Source organism: Ostrinia furnacalis, unplaced genomic scaffold (assembly GCF_004193835.3).
Source record: "Ostrinia furnacalis isolate ACB-3 unplaced genomic scaffold, ASM419383v2 OfSCF1159, whole genome shotgun sequence".
NCBI lineage: Eukaryota > Metazoa > Arthropoda > Insecta > Lepidoptera > Crambidae > Ostrinia > Ostrinia furnacalis.
In genome coordinates this window covers 335,313-357,729 of record NW_021131398.1, presented here as the reverse complement: position 1 = coordinate 357,729, position 22,417 = coordinate 335,313, and the positions used below count along the sequence as shown (strand labels likewise).

The following is a 22,417-nucleotide window of genomic DNA, read 5'->3' as shown; positions in this document are numbered from 1 at the left end:
TGTGCCAGTGAGTACTAATCTAAAAATCTGCGCGACTTTTGTCACCCCCTGATGCTTGGCACCCGGGGCGGACCGCCCCCACCGCCCTGAAAGGAGTTGTCCCAATTTCGGCCCAGAGGTTGTACGCCATATCAAAAATCAAGAAAAATCTACTGATGAAGGGAAAAATATAAATAACTATATCTAGCATATAATTTAGCCGCTCAAAATCAAAAACTATTCATGAATTATCATTCTCAAATGCATACACAAGATGGCGTATGGCGTCAGATAAAAAAAAAAGATGAACCATAGACTAACTAAACGTCAGTCGCTGTTAGATTTCATCTGTCACTCTCCATCAAGATATAGATGACCCACGCTGAACTGTCCCGCCAAACTCAATGACAGGGGGGCGCTACCATCGTTCAACTATATGGTTTCCAACATGGCAAAAATCTGAACCAGCGATCCGGTATTGACGGTGGCGCCCCACTGTCAATGTCATCGACAGGACAGTCCAGTATTTTGGAACTATACGACTTAATGTCAAAAGTGACAGATGTCAACAAAATGACATTCGTCCACCATGATGGTTTTTGTGGTTGAGTATTACTATTTTCTTAACAATCTTTTGTTTTAAGCGAATAAACTAAGCCATTTAAAAGAAATTGAATAATAAGAAACTGCTGTACATTTAAAAGCCCTTCTTTTTGGTAGGTGTACAGGTTGTGGGCCTAGGCTCCATACATTTTGGGACAACTCCNGCCCAGGGTCCTGATGATGGATTCGGGAGGTGGCCATAGGAACTCCTAAACGAAACGGTGGAAACTCATCGAATTTGAGTTTGTTGGATTTGTCTTTTCAAGCACTTAAGTGCTAGATGATGTTCAGGGTCCTGATGATGAAGTCAGGAGGTGGCCATAGGAACTCTTAACCGAAACGGCAGAAACTTATAGAGTTTGAGTTCGTTGGATTCGTCTTCCCGAGCACTTTGGCCGTAAATAATGACCAAGGCCCTGAGATTGAAATACAACTTAAAAGTGTAAAATAAAATTATAATAAAAAAATTAGCTCCCCTGGCCTACCTGGAAATCTTTATAGACTTCGGACAGGTCTGCCGTAGTAAGGACAATCTGTTCAGGTGTCAGGTGGGGATTCTTGGATGGATCAAACTTGGAGTGCAAGTGTCGTTTTGTTCCCCAGTCGACGAAGCACATGATGTCGTGCCCTGCGTGCCCAAACAACTGCAAGCAGGAAGATTTAATTAAGGCTACTGACAGCGCCACTCTTGTGGCGGAGTTTTGGGCTGACGCTGTGTAGGTTTGTTGTCGACACGACAAGAAGAAGAATAAAAAAAATATTTTATAGGTACAAGCAAGTTTTTATTCTGAAATGCAGTTGTACTAAAACGAAAAAAATAATGCAAAGTTCAAATAATTTCGAAAGCTTGTAGCGCAAACCGAAAAAAAGAGGAATAAATTCCATGCGCGATAATAAAATAAAACGCTTTTTTTCAAATACTTACATCTTTTTGAAAAAAACTACGTTTTATTTTAATTAAATTGATGGTTTAAAAAAATTACCCAATATTCGAAAAATCCGGATAATCCGGATTTGTACGTAACACAAATCCGGAAAACCGGATTTAAGAAAAATCCGGATTTTGCAATCTCTAATTGAAAGACAATCGCACCCCCTCCCCCCGTATCATGACATAAACCGCAGACTTGCCATGCAGATATGCGTCAGTGAGTACTAATCTGCGCGACTTGTGTCACCCCCTGATGCTTGGCACCCGGGGCGGACCGCCCCCACCGCCCCCCCCTTGCGCCGCTACTGCGCGTTTCATCGATTCTGCGATACGATTGATCAAAACATCTGACGTACGCTGTTTTGATAATTACGCTGACCAATCTCAGAATCGATGAAGCGCGTCTGGATTGGAAACGTTAAAAGTTACCGTAATCGGGGCTCTGTTATTGCAAGACAATTCGCCCGCGCACATCGCGCATGTTACATGGCTTGTCCCGGGTAAAGTTGGATTTCAAGAAATTAATCACCCACTATAACAGTTTAGTCCGAATCCCTAGTTATTTTGTCTAATTCTCAAATTGGAAAAAATACCTTCAGGAACGAAGATTTTTGAGTGACAAAGAAATGAAGGCGGCGTTAAAGGCTCATTTCGAAGGCAAAGATTGCGATTTTTTTTTCAGTGGGTTAAAAGCTCTTTTTCACAAATGTAAGAAGTCCGTTGTAGTAGAGGGAGACTAAATAGGAAAATATATTTTTTATACTTTTCTATCGGCATTTTTAATACCCTAGGCTCAAAACTTTTCAGCCGCCCCTCGTACTACGAAGATGGTTTACATGTTTTTGGTACATTAACAGGATTTATTTGAAGTCCTATAAAACGATATTTTTGTATCAACGCTATAATATTTGTGTGTTACTTAATGATATGTACATATTTTTATAAACGCAAATTTTAGTTTTCTCGGATAATTAAAAAGTCACGGTGTACTTTTGGTGTGCATACCTACTTATTTTGATCAATTCTGCCACTGCTAAGAAATAAAACAAAAATGATAGGAATTTTTAATGAATATAATTTTTTCAATATATTTTATTTCACATTAGTAGGTACATTATGGGACAAAATCACTCAAAACGCAGGTTTCAGCAATGAAAGAGTCATTCAAGAGGGAATTTTATATGTATATAGGCATAGCATCCGTGCGAAGCCGGGGCGGGTCGCTAATTCACAATCAAGCTAAATATTAATTAAAAACCAAATAAACTCGGATATATCAGTCTGAATCTTGAGTGTACATGATTTTGTTGGATTTAATTTTGTGATAAATCTGGAAGAAATCCGATGTTGGGGCCAGGGCGCCGCGTGACACCCACGACTTCAAACTCTTCGCTACGTCGTCACTTTTCAACCGCACCGTCAAATTCATTTGTTTGTTCAACCTGGATGGGTCGAAGAAGGATTTAGTTGCGGTAATAGTGATGTCTGTTAGCAGCGGAGGTTGGGGTCCGATGATTTGGTCGACGTATCGTTCGTCGTACGTTTTATTCGTGTAGTCGATCCCGTTTTGAGTGACGACTGGAGCGGGCGCGTAATCCGGCGGCGCGGACAAGTGGTCGGCGGGTCCATTCCAGGCGGGGTCACTGATGCGCAGTAAGGAATCTATGTCGTGCCCGTGGAGGTTCATGTTCTGGTATTCCTTGTAGCCTAAAGCTGGAAACATTCATAATTATAACAGGCTGGTTACCTAAAAACAAACTTAGTAAATATTTATATTGGACACATATTTTTTTATTTGTCAATCAAACAAGAAATTACGAAGTTATGATACGTCGAAGTTCCGCGTGACGTCACAAAGTACTACACTTAAGCGCTCCTTGATGTCACGGGCTACACACAGCCAATAGGGGCGGAGCAGTAAAGAAAAATGTTGCAAAAACTGGAAATATTATTCAAACTATTTTCACGCGTACGAAGTCGCGGGGACAGCTAAAGTCCGAGCGCCGAGCAGATAGAATTTCGTCCAATGACCGCAAGCTACCCATCCCTATCGCTCGCGCGTAATTATATTGCTGTCTCGACTGTGCGACGGGCGGCCGCAGTAAGTGTATGAGCGCAACAGCAATATAATTACGCGCGAGCGATACGGATGGGTAGCTTGGGGTCATTGGACGAAATTCTATCTGCTCGGCGACCGGACTTTAGTAATATTTATTTAAAATCTTTATTGCACACATAAAAACAGTGGTACAACAGGCGAGGTTAATGCCATGTGGCACTCTCTTCCAGCTAATCAGAAAATTAGACAAAACAGAGAATTTAAGTAGTATAGAAATATTAATATTAGTGTAGTTGTAGACATACCTTGCACTGCGGCCTTGAGGAGCGTGGTGCCTGACAGACTACTGGTCAACAGCGCGTCCTGGCCTGGGGGCACCGCAAGGTACAGTACGGAGCCTTCCCTCGTGGCAGACACCAGACGCACGCTCACGTATATCAGGTCTCCCATCATTGCTGTCTGCACCTATGACAGTAATAATTTTTTATTTATTTTTTTATTTTTATCCACAACGAGGAAGCTCTTGGCCTGTATCTCACCTGTTGGTAAGTGATGGTCAGGCCGAAGGTGGAAGCGAGCTTCACCCGGAATCCTCAACCACGGAGGAACTGGCTATCTTACCTCTAAGTGACGGAACACAACAATGCTGTTAACATTGTTGTTATGGCGACAGACTTAGGTAAGATTGTGGTAGCTAGCCAGGCCTACCAGCAACCAAACCGAACAGAGAAATCTGCCCCCACTGGGAATCGAACCCGGGACCTTTGCGTCTGAAGCAGGTGGTCTTACCACTAGACCACAGAGGCGGTTAATAAATAAATATCTTTGGACAATTTCATACAGCGCCATCTAGCCCCAAAGTATTGTGTTAAGGGTGCTAGCTTAACGGATATCTACTTTCATACTTTTTGTATACTTTTAATAATAGTCAGAATTAATATAACATGTTTTCATTTTATTTTTTTGGAACACGAAGAAGCGGAGAAGAGGTGGGAAGCGGAGAGCGGAGAAGACGGGAAGCGGAGAGCGGAGAAGACGGAAAGCTGAGAAGAGATGGTAAGCGGAGGATAAGAGATGGAAAGTAGAGAAGAAATGGTGGGAATCGGAGTGCGGAGAAGATGGGAAGCGGAGAAGAAAAGGTGGGTAGCGGAGAATAAGAGATGGGAAGCGGAAATCGGAGAAGATGGGAAGCGGATAAGCGGAGAGGGGAAGCGGCGAAGCGGAGAGGGGAAGCGGTACCGGTAGCAGACGCAGCGCGTGCCACGTGCGCGTCTGTGTGGCCACTATCACCGAGGATGAGGAGATGGGAAACGGATTAGCGGAGGGGAAGCGGAGATAAGAGATTGGAAACGGAGAGAATATGGGAAACGGATAAGAAGGGATTTCATCCCCGGGGTGAGGGGAAGCGGAGGGATGGGCAGCGGAGAAGAATAAAGCGGATTAGCGGAGGGGAAGCGGAGAAGTGGGAAGCGGAGAAGCGGAGAGAGGAAGCGGATTAGCGGAGAGGGGAAGCGGAGAAGCGGAGAGTACCTCAGCGCGCATGTTCCTCGCACGGCCCTCGCTCAGGGCGCTCCGCAGGCGGCCGGGCAGCCGCCGCGCCAGCACCGCCGCCGGCTCCAAGCCGTCCCTGTGCAGCAGGCGCAGCGCGTGCCACGTGCGCGTCTGTGTGGCCACCACTGAAAACACAGTCAAAAAAATCCATGAAGGTTTTAGTTCTTGTCACCGCCTCTGTGGTCTAGTGGTAAGACCACCTGCTTCAGACGCAGAGATCCCGGGTTCGATTCCCAGTGGGGGCAGATTTTTCTGTTCGGTTTGGTTGGTGGTAGACTGGTAGGGCTTGTTCTAAGTCCGCCTGGCTAGCTACCACCATCTTACCTAAGTCTGTCGCCATAACAACAATGTTAACAGCATTGTTGTGTTCCGGCAGTTAGAGGTAAGATAGCCAGTTCCTCCGTGGTTGAGGATTCCGGGTGAAGCTCGTTATAGTTACGGTCAAAGTTAGGTGGTGCAACTCAGCTTAAGCCCCCAGTATTACTGGCTATAGTACGGCCAACTAGCAGCGATACAAAAGGTCGATTCGACTGTCGAACTGACAATCTATTCTGTCTCTTCCCATCTTGTGTATTTGTCGTAATGTCTCGTTCTCCCGCCAAAATATGTCAAAGTCAAACCCCTGCTATTCCAAATGACCGCTGGCCGTACTTTAGTTACTGACAGACTGTGTGTGTCTAGTTTAAATCATTTAGACCCAATTCGACTAATCTTTTATCCGAGAATAACTCCTGGTATAGATGACCCACGCTGAACTGTCCCACCAAACTCAATGACAAGAGGGTGCTACCATCGTTCAACTATATGGTTTCCAACATGGCAAAAATCGGAACCAGCGATCCGGTATTGACGGTGGCGCCTCGCTGTCAATGTCATGGAATAGGACAGTTCAGTATTTTGGAACTATATTGATTGATAGATTCAGGTATGGGACATATGTGAAAATTAACTATTTATTTGGAGATAAATATTTACTCTTGTATGCCCATGCGGCGGGACACAGCTGATCTATTTTAAAAACTTTATGACCTGACTTATGTACCTGTGATTTCACAATAACCACAGTTTGAATTTGGTCGAATCCACCCTTAAAAGTTAAAGTAAGACTTACACTTTAACTGCAGCGTAGCTATGATGTCCTCAACGTCATCAGCAGGAAGCGACTTCGCGACGTGTCTGCAAATGATTCTGGCAACACTCGCTGACGTCATAGGCAGCCGGGCGTTCCTGACTGCTCGAGACACTTCACTCCACCGCACCTATAAAAATGCCAGGTCATTTTAGTTTGTAAAATCCAATAAAAAAATATTTTAAATATTTAAAACTCATTTATTTCTGCAAATAGGCTTTAAAAAAGCACTTTTACATTTTATTTATTTAATTTGACCATTATGAATAATACCGGTGTGGTTCTAGCAAAGTAGAATAGCACTGGATGGTGGGAGTCCAATCTTCCTAAGTATATTGTAATCAACTAAGGAACAAATATGCGAACATCAGGCATCCCCAACCCGTCTGGCCTGCATGGGGAGTAAAATTTTTTTTTTTTAAAACAGAATGATTATATGATTTTTTATCATAAATTTTTCTAGTAAATGCATATTTTTTACTATAATCATTTCAGCCATAGGACGTCCACTGCTGAACATAGGCCTCCTCCAATGATTTCCACAATGTAATTACTTTTTACTATAAAATGTTTTAAATTTACATTTGTATGAAATGTAGATGTCATGCTGCATTACTTAGGGCAACAATTTATAGTTTTTTTTTTTATTTATTTCGGAATATAACAAACAACTCAACAATACATATTTCTTTTAAGATAGTTCAATAAATATAAAGACTAAGTAATTGGACAGTCAACAAAGTTGTTACTAACATGATTATGGACCCTGGTCTGACAATGTTTTTTTTTCAATTCAATTCAATTCAATTCAATATAGCATTCCTATTCTATGTTTACTGCACAATAGTGATAATAATGACTTACCCCAAACTCTGGCAAAGCATAGACACAGCATACTTTGAATGGCATTTTTGTCATGATCGCTTGCAGCTCACCGATCTCTGAAGCAGAAAACACATCCTTAAATATAACCACAAGTTTTTATGTATGTTTGTTACTCTTTCACACAAACTATTCCACAGATTTGATTAATACAAACTGAATTTCACACTGACAAATGCTTACTATTAAATTATGAAAGAAAAAAATACTAGCTTATATTTTTCAACAAACAGATTTATGACACTGAATTCGTCTTTTATGCACAATTAATGTTACTTAGTAAGAGAATATACATAAACAATAATTAAATTAAGATAGAGGGCAACTTTGGCTCAACAAAAAAGTATTGAAATGGAGCCTTAGAGATCTTGCAACCAACTAAAAATATTGAAGTGTTCATCATTCAATTTTCAATAAATAAAAGGTAAAACTATGTAGGAATAAGTTGTAGATTTTAAATATACTCACTGGACTTTGAAGCAGCCTGCATTTTCACTAGTAAGTATTACAATATCAAAATAATAAACTACAAACTCTTGTAAACTTTGAAGTTCATTTACAGCAGGAAAAAGTATAAAACTGACATTAATTTTACTCCGGAGCGAACTTTTACAAACAACGTATCATTCTTTAGTGTAAAGAATAATTATATTGCATAGGAATTCAAGAAAATACAGAATTAAAATTCCATCCAACACAAAAACAAACACAACGTCCGTTAGATTTTTTTTTTAAATTCTGACGTTGACATAACCAACCTGACTTATTTTTTCTTTTATCGTTCAAAAATTGAGTCCCTAAATATGAAAAATATTTTCAAATAGGTAAACTAAATAATAGAATTGAATGCTTTTAAGTTAAGATTTTAAATAAAAATCACTATGTACTTTATTCATTTACACGCTGCGCTGCTTGTTGCTGCTCCTTTGAAAGCCGTGTCATATGGTCATGGTCAGGACCACTTACCACACAAGAAAGTTGACCACATAGATAGACAGACACCGACCGCTCGGCTGCATTTGACCACTTTGACTTGGATTTGAGCTTTTGCAGGGATTCTAACCCTGTGGCGTCCATGCCATGGCTGTTGGCTGGCTGAAATTCGCACCATTGAAGCCATTAGACAGAATAATAGTCGGAAACCAAAACCTATACCTACCGGCTACAGTGAGGTATTTCATTTGGGAACATTATTACCCCTTTGGTAAGCATCCTAGCGAGTAGCGAACAAGACGAATTCTGTTCATCATCATTTCAGCCACAGGCCGTCCACTGCCTAAGATTTCTACATCGCCCGGCCGGTTCGTAGCGGCCTGCAATATGCCAGCGTCTTCTTACTACTTCCTTTCCTATTATGTTAATTTGTGCTGCTACTATTATGAGGTCGTCGGTTCGCCTCGTGGGTGGATGTTCCACGCTGCTTTTTTCGGTACGTGGCCTCCACCCTCCACTCCAGAACCTTGTTGTCCTATCCTATGTGCCCTGCCCATTGCCACTTCAGCTTACTAATCCGTCGGTCTATGTCAGCGACTTTAATTCGTTTACGGATCTTCACATTGCTGATTCTATCGCGTAAAGAAACCCAAGCATAGGCCTTTCTTAACGAGATCGAATCGAAAATGTGCAACTTAGAACTTCTTTTAAGAGGCCTTTAAATCGTGGAAGTCTATGTTTCGGACTTCGGAGTCTCTGATGCCCGTTTTCACCCTCAATCCCTAATTTTTAAGTGACCCATATGAAAATAAAATGCCTGTTATGATACCATAGGGGTCACTTAAAATAGGGATTGATGGTGAAAACAGGCATGAGACTGACAAAACTCACACACTGATAAAACTGTTGAGTTTTGTAAATAAAAGTGTTTTTAATATCAATGTATTTTAATGTTCATAATTTACATTCGTGGCATATTTTACACATCTCCTGCCTACTACAAAATTCATCAAACAGTGCTGATGATTCCTAATTAAAATAAACTAAATTAAAAAAAATAAAGTAAACAAAAAACTAACATGCTAAGAGCGTCTTTCGAGAAGATTCTGAGCCCCGATTACGGTAACTTTTATAACGTCTACAATCCAGACGCGTTTCTGATTCTACGATACGATTGGTCAAAACAGCTGACGTACGCTGTTGACGACCAATCGTATCGCAGAATCGAGAAGCGTGTCTGGATTGTTGACGTTAAAAATTACCGTAATCGGGGCTCTGGGGTTGATTCCCAGCTCAGGCAACACAGTGACAGATCATTGTGTATTTGTTCCCAATATAGTCCAGAGCCCCGATTACGGTAATTTTTAACGTCTTTTTGGTTAGTTACGATACGATTGGTCAAAACAATTTTGACCAATCGTATCGCAGAATCGTTGAAGCGCGTCTGGATTGGAGACGTTAAAAATTACCGTAATCGGGGCTCAGCTCAGGCAACACAGTGACAGATCACGTTGTGTATTTGTTCCCAATATAGTCAGGATGCGGTCTTCCGCATAAAAGATGGACAGATGATATCCGGCAACAAGCTGGATTAAACTGGATGCAAGTGGACAGGGACAGAAGTCGGTGGAAGGCTGAAGAGGAGGCCTATTTTCGAAGACAGACTGATTTATATAGATAGATAGGTGGATGCAAGCTTAAATTAACCAGTTAGGCTAAACAAATTAAAGTTACTTTACATAGAGTTATTTACATATTAATCCATGTACAACGGATGAACAGGATGCGTTGGGGTAGTCGGTCATATTAATTCAACAGTGACTTTTTGAAGCGATGCAGTTGCGATTCTGTCGCACGTTCGCATCGATACAGTCGCAATGCGCATAATCGCATAATCGCGCTTCTGTCACGCGATTCAGTAACCCTCCCCGATGTCGTCCGTCACGATCGCGCGTTTGGATCGATACAGTCGCGCGTTTGCATCGATACAGTCGCGCGTTAGTAGCGCGTTGGCATCGCTTCTGTAGTGCGTTGCAAATGCGACTAACGCGCGTTAGTAGTTCGGAAACGCGCGACGTCATCACTACAAAAAGTCGCCGTGGGCGAGGGCCTTTATGTAGTTTATTTATACTTTAATGCCAAAACTTTAACATTAGGCGAACTTAATGCCATAAGGCATTCTCATCCAGTTCACCTTTGGGTTATTGATCATGTCATTTAAAAAAAAAGTAAATGGAAAATTAACACTTCAAATGTCAATGGCAAGGCATTTCAAATTTTCAAAACAAGTATATTGCAGTCATTTTCTTGCTCTCTCACTTCATACTCGAATTCAACCTTTATACTGGGCATGTGTTCAGAAGAGCTTTCGTCTTCACTTTTAATTTTTGGTGACAAGCTCGGCTTGAACTGGCCTATCTTAGTTTTGACAATATTCTTCTTCTTTCTAACTATATTTGGTTTATTCACAGTCTTCTTTTGGGGTGGTTCCTCAACTTCCTTTTCTTGTTTTATGAATTTTTTGAAATCGTTCGCCTTTTTATTGAGAACTTCGGCCTCTTTAAGGTTTTTGTCGACGAAATCTTTGTACGAATCGTTGAACGAAGATAACGAAGAACAAGGCGATGTCTTTGTAACCAACTTCGTTTTAGTTTCGACAGTTGGTTGCGAAGTTTGTTTTCTTTTCGTTTTTTTTTTAACTTCAACATTTTCCAATGAGTCTTCATCCAAATTTAGGTCTAGTTTGATTTTTTTTGACTCAACCTGTACATTGTCAGTGCTAATTTTCCTTTTAACGTCTAACGTTTCAAGCGTTTCAGTTATCTGTGCATCTGTCATGCTCTTCTTGGTGGTTTTCGTTGGTTCTTCCGTAGAAAAAGACCCGATCATATCCCGGGCTTTATTGAACAGAACTTCCAGCTTTTGTTTGTCAACTTTCTTTGCTTCGTCCAATATAAACTCCATGAGTGTTTTGAAATCAGCGTACAAGTTCTTTAATTCAAACGGCTCTGTGAGCGGTGCTGGTTCTTTAAGCAATTGTTTGCTTAAATACTTCTTGAATTTATCTGGCATTGTGTACTCGCATTCGTGACCGAAGTGAGTTTTGTAGAAGTGCACTTGGATGCTCTTTGTGAAATCTGTGGTGCACATACTGGATGGACAGAAGTGAATGATTTGATCATCTTCACTGTCTGACGTCTTGCACGTGCAGTGGTAGACCTGTTTTATATTGCTCGATTTGCCTAGGAGCAAGTACTTGACTTTTGTCTGCGATTCAACGTCTTCTTTCCATGCATTGAATTCTGTAAAAGAAAAATTCTTTTGTAGTATGCTTTATTTAACAACTTAAGTAAAGTACTTAGCCTATCCGCAGATTAGACTTTTTATTGGCCGATAGTTTTGTCGGGCTGTTAATCAGTATGAGCATGTATGAAAGTGCGCACATTACACCGATTTGGTATCGGTCGATTCTTCATACAAATTAGAATCGGGCCCAACTATCTGCCAACCAAAAGTCGGTGGTCTACGCCTAGACTTAATAAACTGTAGACCTGGCTACCTATTCATATGACGTCATTGCGTTATATTATAAAAATTGTGATATTAGTTGCGATTAATTCATGCAAAAACGACTTATCTTTTCATGACTGTAATCATATGAATATACTGAACAATATATTTTTATTTTATTTTTATTTTTCTTTATTCAGAAAACCACAGCTCTTTATAATAATAATACAAACATAATAATAATATAGGCCATATTTTTCCATGTGTGTGTGACAATCTGAATTTTACGCAGACCTGTGGTGTACGTCAGAATGGACGGTCACTACCCATATTTTACATCGAAACAATTATTGAAAGTTGCTAACGAGTTGCTGCTAATCGTTAGATAGTTGCTAACCTCGATTTAAAGAAAATAATCTACTTTCTTAGGTGACGCGCCATACTAGCATCAGAATGGCTGGGTTAAAAGAGTTTGTTTTGGCCAAGATCTACCAATACCAACTCACCGTTCCTTGAGGGAAAGAAGAGAGTCTCCACATCATCGCAATGCAGACCCGATACGTGCATATCAAACAGCATCAAGCTGCCGAACTGCTGTTTACATCCCGTACAGATGTAGTTGGCCAACACATTCACACGTGGTGAGACTTCTGCGCAAACTTCATGGGGATCGTTCATCTGTATGTTGGCGTTACATTTCATACACACTTCTATGCGGATCGGCTTGATCATTTCTATCGAGTTGGGAGCCCTGAAATTGTGAAATTAAACTTTAGTTAGACAATGACTTGATCATTTTCTAAAATTCTAAAAAAGTCATGTAGACACACCATTTAATTTTATTACTAAAAGACAAGTTTAAGTTCTCCGATTTGTTAAACTGCCTATTGCCATATAAAATCAATTGAAAAACATTTATAAAATAATACACAGCTGTTTGAATTTGTTCACTGGCAGGTCTTAAATGAGCAGCTTATATCTAAAACTTACACTTTTCTCCCTTTACTGTTGACACAATGATACTTCTGAATGTGTCTGAATGCGGAAAAGTATACAGCAAACCGTTCCTTGCATTGCGGGCATTCGTACTGAATCTTACGCACATGGGACACCTTGGCAAGGTCCACCACATCGCTTAGCTTCGAACTTCCCTTCCCACTGTCTAAAGTCTTCACAGATTTCCCCAAAAGCGAGGTCAGTTGCTGTTTATTACTAGCTCTAGACCTTAAATTATGAGTTCTGTTAACATGGACCTTCATCGCTCTAAAGTTCGCGAATTTCTTTTCACAACTGTCGCATTGATATGAACGTTTAACTTTGAATTTCACTGAATCCTTTGCGCCCATAATTTTGGGTAATTTGTAGTTTTACGCGCAGAAATTCCGGCGAATTTTATGACAGAAAGATGAACGCAGGCAGCATCCATCAGTCAACGAATTTTGACACCTTTTTTTTTTTGCTATAGAGAGGGTGGTGTGTTCCATTAACTTTATCGGTGTTCGCAGTACTTTAACGGAACACACCCAGTTTTTTTCTACAGTGCTGCCATCTACAATTCCTGAACAGTATCAATGGCGGACAAAATGATTTATCAATAATTGTTTTTAAATATGTGAAAGCTTAAGAGATTCACGATCTAGAAACTGCTTTTAGTTGGTTTTGATATTTTTTACTGATTATTTAGACCAAATAGTAATTTTGATAATTTTTACTGATAGACAAAAATAATTTCTAGTTCTAGCTCGAAAATCTAGATGGCGTTGTTAGTAACCATCATTTTATAACACTGTGGTTGGTTGACTGACAGTTCAGTCAGCAGCTTCAGCTTCAGTCGGTTTCGTTTTGTTTGTTGTTTGTTTATTTATTTATAGGTTATAAATTGGTAATTGCGATTTAAGATGAAAAATGACCGAGCTTGCCACAATTGTTACATTACAATGCAAGCAGCAAGTAGTGCGAGCAGTGCGGTTCAACGTAGACGGCACTTATTGCCTCACTTGCGGTGCAGATAAGAAAATAAAACTATGGAATCCGCAGCGACAACTTCTGCTGAAAACTTACGGAGGTCACGCGAATGAGGTGTTGGACGCTGCTGGATCTTGTGACAGTAGCCAGATTGTGTCGTGTAGTGTAGATAAATCTGTAATTCTTTGGGACGTCACCACAGGGCAACCGGTGAGGCGATACCGAGGTCATGCCAGCTCTGTAACCTGTGTTACTTATAACGAAGAGTCCAGCATGGCTATATCTGGGTCTGTTGATAATACCGTTGCTTTCTGGGACGTGATCAGCAGACGGCAAGAGCCTGTGCAGGTTTTGAAAGACGCAAAGGACACTATAACTTCAATAAAAGTTACAGACCATGAAATATTGACTTGCTCAGTGGATTGTCACGTCCGGTTGTACGATATACGCGTTGGTAAGATGATATCTGATTATATAGGACATATTGTAACGTACGGCAGCATGACACATGATGGGCAGTGCTACGTACTCAGTTGTGCAGACGGCAGTATAAAACTGTTTGATAAAGACTCTGGGGAGTTGCTAAACACATTTACAGGTCATGAGTGTAAGGATTACATGTTAGAGAACGCTGTGAGTGAAAAAGACACACATATTATATCGGGGTCCGCTACAGGAGAGGTGTTTTTCTGGGATCTAATAAGCAGTAACTGTACGAATAAATTAGTGCATACTAGAAACAAACCGGTGGTCTCATTGAGCCATCACCCCACAGATAATTATTTGTTGACAGCTAGCGAAGACGAGATCAAGTTATGGGGAGTGAAAACTGAAGAAGAATAACAATTATATTAATAAAATAATGATTTATATTTCTAGTTTTTATTCCTTTCCTTTTTATTTCCTAGTGAGACTGGCTTTATTTGCTTAAAACTGTAACAGAAGAGAGAATAGGAACTCAAGTAGGTAGGTATTATTGTTTTTAAAATTACTTTTTAAATGGGCAAACTTTTGCCAAATAAAAATAATAATTATTATTTTGGTTAATATTTTTTAAGGAAAAATTTAATTATGCATGCAACCAGCAACGTTTGGTTTTGAAGCGCCATCTTGTTTTCTGAACTCACACTTAACATTTTCAAATGCCATCTAGTTTTCTAAATACACACAAAATTTTTAGAAACGCCATCTATTTTTCTGAACTTATACTCAACATTTTCAAATGATATCTAATTTCCAGCCCCCCTAGACAAAACGCACTTTTTGATCGAATCGAAAATCGAATCCGTCAAAACTCCATTTGTATGGAGTTTTCGACCACTTTTCGACTGGTTTGCGATTATAATTTGCACTTTGTCTCTAGACCCACTGGACTCGTACTCAAATATTGGAATCGCTATCCTATATAGTTTTCTGTTTGACTAGACAAGTGGCACATTGAAGCCATTAGACAGAATAATACTAATAAAAGAAAAAAAAGGTTTTCGACCATCTTTCGACAGAATAACTCTCATTTTGCAACTATTCTAGGCATAGCTGGGCACCGTTAATCAAATAGTTAACTTCGTTAATCGTTAAACCGTTAATAAAAAAATTAACTTCGTTAAACGTTAAAACGTTACATTTCGCAAGATTTAACGCAAGTTAACGTTAATCGTTAATCCGTTAACACATAATAATAAAACGAAAAAAATAATTGTATGCAAGGTTCAAATAATTTCGAAAGCTTGTACCTATCGCGCATGGAATTTATTCCTCTTTTATGTTTGCGCTAGAAGCTTTCGAAATTATTTGAACCTAGCATGTACAATTATTTTTTTCGTTTTAGTACAACTGCATTTCAGAATAAGTGTTTTAAAAAAAGTTTTTTAATTATTATTATTTTATTTTACACTTTTTAGTAGTATCTCAATCTCAGAGCCTTCGTTCAATTACAATACAATTTGGCACCAAAGTGCTCGAAAAGACAAATCCAGCAAATCCAAACACGATAAGTTTCGACCGTTTCGTTTAGGAATTCCTATGGCCACCTCCCGACTCCATCATCAGGACCCTGGACATCATCTAGTACTAAAGTGCTCGAAAAGACAAATCCAACGAACCCAAATTCGATGCGATGCCGCCGTTTCATTTAGGCCTCAGCCTCGAACTTAGCGGGCAGCGGCGCGGGAGCGGCGGCGGGGCGGGAGCGGCAGGATCTTATGCGTAAAATCAAATAGACCGGTTCTTGAAAACAGCGGCGCGGCAGCGGCGCCGGAGCGGGCAACGAGCGGGCAGCGGCGAGGGAGCGGGCAACGAGCGGGCAGCGCACTCCTTCTTTTGCCCACAGTAAATCGAGCGTAAGGAATAAATTTGAATCGAAATAAAATTGTCGCCGTTGTTCAGACATTTCGTTCGCGAATAAAAACAAATATCTCGACAACACAACCCCGAACACAACACTTCGCCGCTAAAGCGCCGCGCGAGCTGCCCGCTGGTTTCGAGAACGGGTCTGCGTTGCCCGCCCCGCTCCCGCGCCGCCGCCGCCGCCGCCCCGCTGCCCGCTAAGTTCAAGGCTGAGGCCTTAGGAGTTCCTATGGCCACCTCATGACTCCATCATCAGACCAGCTCAATGGTACCATAACATTGCATTGTCATCGTTCTTACATAAGTATACCAAACAGCTCAATCGGTTGAGGAAAACTGGTCTTAAATTCAGTTGCAAGAGTTGTCCCACACAGTGTCATAGTTACAAAAACTGTTGTTTTGGGTTCTGGTAGTTCTGGAAGCCCGAACTTACTTGTCAGAACGCGTTTTTCTAGCGTTTTCAGCGTGCCTGCTGTATCTTTTTGGTAAATAATAGGTACTGGATTAACGATTAACGGACTTAGGATAATGTAACGGAAGTTAACGAGTCCGTTAACAATTTTTAAAGTTAACTTAAAAGTTAATCCGTTAATAGAAATGTTAACTTCGTTAATTAACGATTAACGGATTAACGAGTTAATGCCCAGCTATGATTCTAGGTGAACTGAACTTGTTTTCAACATGTTCCACTTAAGCCAAACAGAATACGCAAGACCTTAATCACGTCAGCGCGACAAGCACAGATACAAATCTTTGCTTGTGTTGATCGTCTTATCAACTTTTGCTACGCGTGGCTCATGCAGATCTATATATATAAAAATGAAACCCGTTTCGCGTTGTCACGGCATCACGTGTGAACGGCTGAACCGATTTCGATAATTCCTTTTTTTAAATGTTTGTGGAAGTCCAAGGATGGTTCTTACGGAAAAAAATATTAAGAAAATCTCTACGCTAAGGCGGTACGAAGTTCGCCGGGTCAGCTAGTTCTGAATAATTATGTACTCAACATCGTCGCCTCAGATTGAAAACATCGGGAATGCATTTTTTCTCATATTTAATATGCATTTTTCAGTGCAAAAATTTTAATACAGTTTACACCAGCCTACAGTTCAATTCAATAGATGGCGTTACTTGTGCTTAGAGTTACAAAACAAATGCATGTTTTTTTTCAATTTTTTCCCTCTTGCTCAAATGTCAAATCATCAGTGTCAAAAAATAATTTCGTCAACGTCGTTTCTCTACCAAATTTTAATGTTTTCACATATTTATCGGTAACCGTAGCTAATTTTAACTAAACTAATACACTTCACTGCCTTCTTTGGTGCTAAAACTATACTATAACATCTAAAAGTTGTGATTTGAGAGACGAAGAAGTACTTTTTGAGTACACCATATTTTGTTATGGTGCGATTGTTGTGTTCGAACGGTGTTCTACAGCTTACAATGCGTTGAACGCGTAGTTGCACTCACAAAGGATTGTACGATATCTATTTTAAGCCTATACAGGTAAGATTCGTCCCGTAATTGTTGCAATGTCAACTTAATTAGACTTGAAGGTCCCCTTTATTGTGTACTCATAAATTTGCCCAAGGAATACTCGCGTACTCCGAGTTAAATTTTAGTTTAAAATCATATTTGTTGCTGTATAATATCTTTTTAGTCAATTCTACATACAATTATCCAGTTTGGTCTATAAAACAAAGATAGCATTCTTAGTACATATTTATTGATTGTCTTTCTTTTTACAGCTGACAAATTTAGTACAAAATGGAAGTGATTCAAAACCCACAGACAAGCGGAGCTAGTACTCGCATGCAGCGTAGAGACAATATGAACAACGAAGTGTCGTCCACGTCCAGTGAAGATATCACGCATAATACAGTGTCCAAGTTCAACAACTTCTATAAAACACGGTACTCTGAAACTGCATCGGACAACGAATTAGAACCACGACGAGTTCAGCAAAGAAGCCACCACAAAAGCATGGGCAATATACACGAAGCTTACCGAATGGATCGCAACTTGAATCGAGTACACAACAGTGTGAGTACAGTCGATTTAAGTCTTCACGGCGAGGGAATAAAGAAGTTTGAATCGTTACAAGTGCCTATCGTTGGCTACGAAGTAATGGAAGAGCGGGCACGGTTCACAATCTACAAATTAAAAGTAGAAGACGACAAAAGAGACCAGTCTTGGCTGGTTTTTCGTCGGTACACAGATTTCGTGCGATTATATTCACGGATAAAGGCTGAATTGCCTAATATACTGTTGCCTCTGCCTGGAAAACGTTGGTTTAGAGATAATTTTGATCCTGTCTTTCTTGAAGACCGCGTGCGAGGTTTACAAGTGTTCGTCAACGCGATACTGAATAAGCTACCCAATCACCCTGTTGTTAGGGAGTTTTTCTGCTTAGACGAGCCTCCGCAAGTGTTTAGTTATCAGCCAGAAGTGCAAGCCGTGTACGGTGCTTTGGAGGACTCAATATCAACATTGAAAATGCAACTGAAGCAAAAGGACGCTACGATTATGCATTTACAAAAGCGAGTAGCGCAGTTAGAAGCTCAATCGAAAAGTTGTTCCCAATGTAGTACAAATAATAACTCAAACGCGATGTAGAGTTTGCTGCAATCAAAAATGTGGCCTTTCAAAGTCAATACAGTACAAAATAATCGATAATTTTAAAATCATAATTTTAATACGGAAAAAATATAAACGTCTGTACTGAACATGACTCAATAATTATACAAAGTGTTCCCATTATATGGTTATTTAATTAAATGGTACATAAGAAATATGTTCAACTTTTGTGATATGAAATGTATTATATTTAACGTGTTTTCTATAAGTATTGATTAATTGATAATATAGCATTTTTGTCGTAGTTCATTATATGGCAACTAGATGCATTTTTAGAATCGTTAGGTTAGTCTATTTTTAAGCCTTGATCACACGTACCGAGTAAACGGGCGAGACAGTAAAATGTTTACTCGGTCGAGACAGTTGGGTGAGCGAGTCACATACTCGAGCGCTCGGCCGACCACTCGGTGACTCGGCGTAATGTTCATACACACCGAGTAATCGGCCGAGAGCACTGTCTCGCCTATTTGCTTGGTACGTGTGATCAAGGCTTTAGTATCAGTTGTTATAGCAGGATTGGCACAAATGGGTATAATATTATGCTGTATAAGTACCACCTACAAGGTTGAGTTATTGTTATACTAGCTTTTCGCCTGTGTGAAAATTTTTTTGTGTCATGTCCAATGATATTAAAGAACTATAGATATGTTACGTTCATAGAAATTACGATTTGAATCCGTGCCGAGCTATTCCAAATTGCACACATTGACAAATGTAACTGATAAGTGAAACAAAAGATACGAAATAGCACGCAAATGAAAGAGATAGCTATAGTTTTAACGATTCTGCACTAACTAATCTATGTCCGCAGCGCACGCATCCTTATCGCTCTAACGTCAAAACAAGATCGCTTTCTCTTTCTTAACTTGAACATGGCGCATGGCGTCTTGATTGTTTGCATAAATAATTGAAAATATAAATACTAAATAATTTTGCATAATCACATGTGGTAAGAGATCCCTTGTATTTTGTTTACTTTAGAGTCATAATTGGTACACTTTCGAAACACACACGATGGCATTTTTTATTTATTTTGGTAAGAACAGGAACTTACGGTGTGGTACACGCGATTGCGCACGACGCAGGCCACACGAAGACTAAACACAAGACGTCCCAATTGGGACGTATTTGAGTATTCACAGCGCGAGCGCTTATAACATATCTGCTTTTGTTTTTATATATTATCATTGGTCATGTCACAGAAAAACTTATAGCGCGCGTCTCTGTTTCAAAAACCGGGATAAAAACTATCCTATGTCCTTTCCCGGGACTCCAACTATCTCTATACCAAATTTCATCAAAATCGGCTCAGTGGTTTTGGTGTGAAAGTTTGACAGTCTGTTACTTTCGCGTTTTTAAAATTAGGGATTGAAGGTATAAAAGGAAAGCGAAAGATTCTGGTTGTTCATAATGTCTATTTGTGCCAACTACCCTATTTTACATTGCATTTATTCCCAGCAAAATTCACACTCCTAGATGAAGAGTGGTACAACTCAAAATAATCCAAAATTGAGTTATTCCGATTATATCGGAAAAAGAGAGAATTTTCAGTTGTACTGCTCTTTTTCTGTGTGTTTCCCATTTTTTATGTATTTGTTTTGAAGTGTTGTTATTGAAATAAAATTAATTGAATCCGACACAAGGGTGTTATAGTGTCTAGTATACGAGATATCGTAGCGTATGAATTTACATTCGTGTACAGTTGTACACTTTTGCGTCCTGCAACTTTTCTAATAAATATTGACAATTAGTCCACCTTAGAAAAGCTTTATGTAAAGGAAAGCTACTTACATAAGTAAAATGTTAAAGTAAGATTTTGAAAATCATTTAGTAGAACGTAAAAGATAAAGATTTTTGAAAAAATATTTCTTTAGAAATATGAAACTAGGACCAAGGAATTAGCGAAAATAAAACGTAACGCACTTAGTGCAAAACGTGGTTCAACGAATCTAAAAATAATGTTTATTTGTTGTACTAAGGCCTGTGTAAATAATTCTTAAGATCATACAAGATTCGAGCCAGTATTTGGTAAAATACTGAAATTCATTCAATCACAGGCAGGAAAAAGTTCGAGTCGAGTTTAGTTTTTTTATACAGATTATCATCATTCTAACTCAAATAATATCAAAATAAGATTGGTTAACTTTTCAAACCTTGTGTCAGATATTCTGAATCGTTACGGGTGTCTGACATGGCTCAAATCTGATTCTATCCAATAAAAGTTAGTTTTCTTGGAAGCTGAGCTACAAGAACTGTAGAAATTCCAATATAGTTGATGAAATATTGTCAATGGGTGCTAATATTGTCACATTATAATGTTTGTCTGTCTGTCAGTATGTGTATCGTATAATAATTTTAAGTGTGAAATGTAATGAACACATTTTATTATATGGACTAACTGATTATACTGCCTTTTGATTATTCTCCTCTACAACCTAATAGTACCTATTCAAATTCTTTACAAGTACTTATGTAGACCGTTTCCCTATCTTCTTGAGGTCGTCAGTCCATCGAGCAGTCTCCCTCATTAAGTCTTTAAACCAGCAGAAGGTCTGCACTTTACTTATCGGTGTCCATGACCCACTACCACTAACTTGCTATTGCTATAATTTTGGGTCTTATCGCACACCTAGATCAAGAGTAGCACAACTTAAAATAATCCAAAATCGAGCTATTGCGATCGGGTCTACAACCTTTTGTACCCTTTGCACCACCGGCCTGCACCACTGGTGGTGCAAAGGGTATTTTTAAATCCCTCTTGCACCACCAACAAATAGTGCTGTGCTACCATCGACTGTAAAACTAGTAGTAGACTGTAAAATACTTAATAATTTAATTGTTATAAATAAATCAAAACCTACCTAAAAGTTTTAATTTGTGTGTGTGTAAGTGCCTATAAACATTTCACTTCAGACCCACGATACCCCGGGCCTACATCCTACATACAACGAATAAAGTACCAGGGCAACATAACCATAAAGGAGCTATTTTATGATACATGTTTATTTCTCGGATCAACCAAGAAGAATTTGATATAGCTCCTTTATGATTATGTTGCCCTGGTACTTTAGGAATTATTCGTTGTATGTAGGTATGAATGGTTGTTATTAATTTTTATGTTATGTTGTCAAATCTGTCCAGTAGTTTCAGAGCCTATTCAGTACAAACAAACAATCAAATCTTTCCTCTTTAAAATATTAATATTATATGATTATAGATAATCGTTTTACAGTTAATGGTAGGGCGGCACTATTGGTGGTGCAAAAAGGATTAAAAAATACCCTTTGCACCACCAGTGGTGCAGGCCGGTGGTGCAAAGGGTACAAAAGGGGTCTACAAGATACGTGAACTATTAACTGTTCCTGTAAAAATAAGTTTTTTGAGTTATGCTACTTTTTAACTAAGTGTGCGATATTTAAATTGGCTTATTCGGTTTAGGACAGATTCTGTTTAGGACAGATTCGGTTTACGACAGATTCTCTTTATGACAGATTCGTTTTAAGACAGAAATACAATTGAGTACATAAATTCAAAAGACAGATTATTTAAAAAAAAGTTTATTTAGCTAACTAGTTTTGAACAAAAAAAAAAGTTAAAATATTAATTGCATCTTATACTTTGCACAATAGTTTGAAATATTTTTTCAAATCGGTCCAGTAGCTTCGAAGCTTATTCAATGCAAACAAATAAATCTTTCCTCTTTATAATTATTAGTGTAGATGTAGATTATAATATAATCCTACTTCCTACTAATATTATAAAGGCGAAAGTTTGAATGTCTGGATGTCATGATTGTCTGGATGTTTGCTACTCTTTCACGCAAAAACTACTGAACGGATTTTGTGACAAATGAATTTCAATAAATAAATAAGACGTCTAAAAAGCGCCATCT

At 39.2% G+C, this 22,417-nt stretch overlaps 4 protein-coding genes across 4 annotated transcripts; 2 read left to right on the top strand and 2 right to left on the bottom strand.

Moving 5' to 3' along the window:
• Positions 1 to 2,568: 2,568 nt before the first annotated feature.
• Positions 2,569 to 7,816, bottom strand: LOC114351512 (uncharacterized). Its single transcript, XM_028302756.1, has 6 exons — positions 7,603 to 7,816; positions 7,117 to 7,193; positions 6,235 to 6,382; positions 5,103 to 5,248; positions 3,878 to 4,037; positions 2,569 to 3,226 (listed from the first exon to the last, which is right to left on the bottom strand). Exons 1-6 carry the CDS (start codon positions 7,622 to 7,624, stop codon positions 2,790 to 2,792), a joined length of 990 nt encoding a protein of 329 aa, XP_028158557.1. The 5' UTR covers positions 7,625 to 7,816; the 3' UTR covers positions 2,569 to 2,789.
• A 2,383-nt stretch (positions 7,817 to 10,199) lies between these two features.
• Positions 10,200 to 13,023, bottom strand: LOC114351516 (uncharacterized). Its single transcript, XM_028302763.1, has 3 exons — positions 12,568 to 13,023; positions 12,084 to 12,328; positions 10,200 to 11,369 (listed from the first exon to the last, which is right to left on the bottom strand). Exons 1-3 carry the CDS (start codon positions 12,921 to 12,923, stop codon positions 10,339 to 10,341), a joined length of 1,632 nt encoding a protein of 543 aa, XP_028158564.1. The 5' UTR covers positions 12,924 to 13,023; the 3' UTR covers positions 10,200 to 10,338.
• A 365-nt stretch (positions 13,024 to 13,388) lies between these two features.
• On the top strand, positions 13,389 to 14,414 carry LOC114351502 (WD repeat domain-containing protein 83). Its single transcript, XM_028302747.1, has one exon. The coding sequence runs from the start codon at positions 13,483 to 13,485 to the stop codon at positions 14,383 to 14,385; it is 903 nt and encodes a 300-aa protein (XP_028158548.1). The 5' UTR covers positions 13,389 to 13,482; the 3' UTR covers positions 14,386 to 14,414.
• Positions 14,415 to 17,074: 2,660 nt separating this feature from the next.
• Positions 17,075 to 18,541, top strand: Snx16 (sorting nexin 16). The gene is made up of 2 exons (XM_028302764.1): positions 17,075 to 17,394; positions 17,637 to 18,541. Exon 2 carries the CDS (start codon positions 17,656 to 17,658, stop codon positions 18,502 to 18,504), a length of 849 nt encoding a protein of 282 aa, XP_028158565.1. The 5' UTR covers positions 17,075 to 17,394; positions 17,637 to 17,655; the 3' UTR covers positions 18,505 to 18,541.
• Positions 18,542 to 22,417: the final 3,876 nt, after the last annotated feature.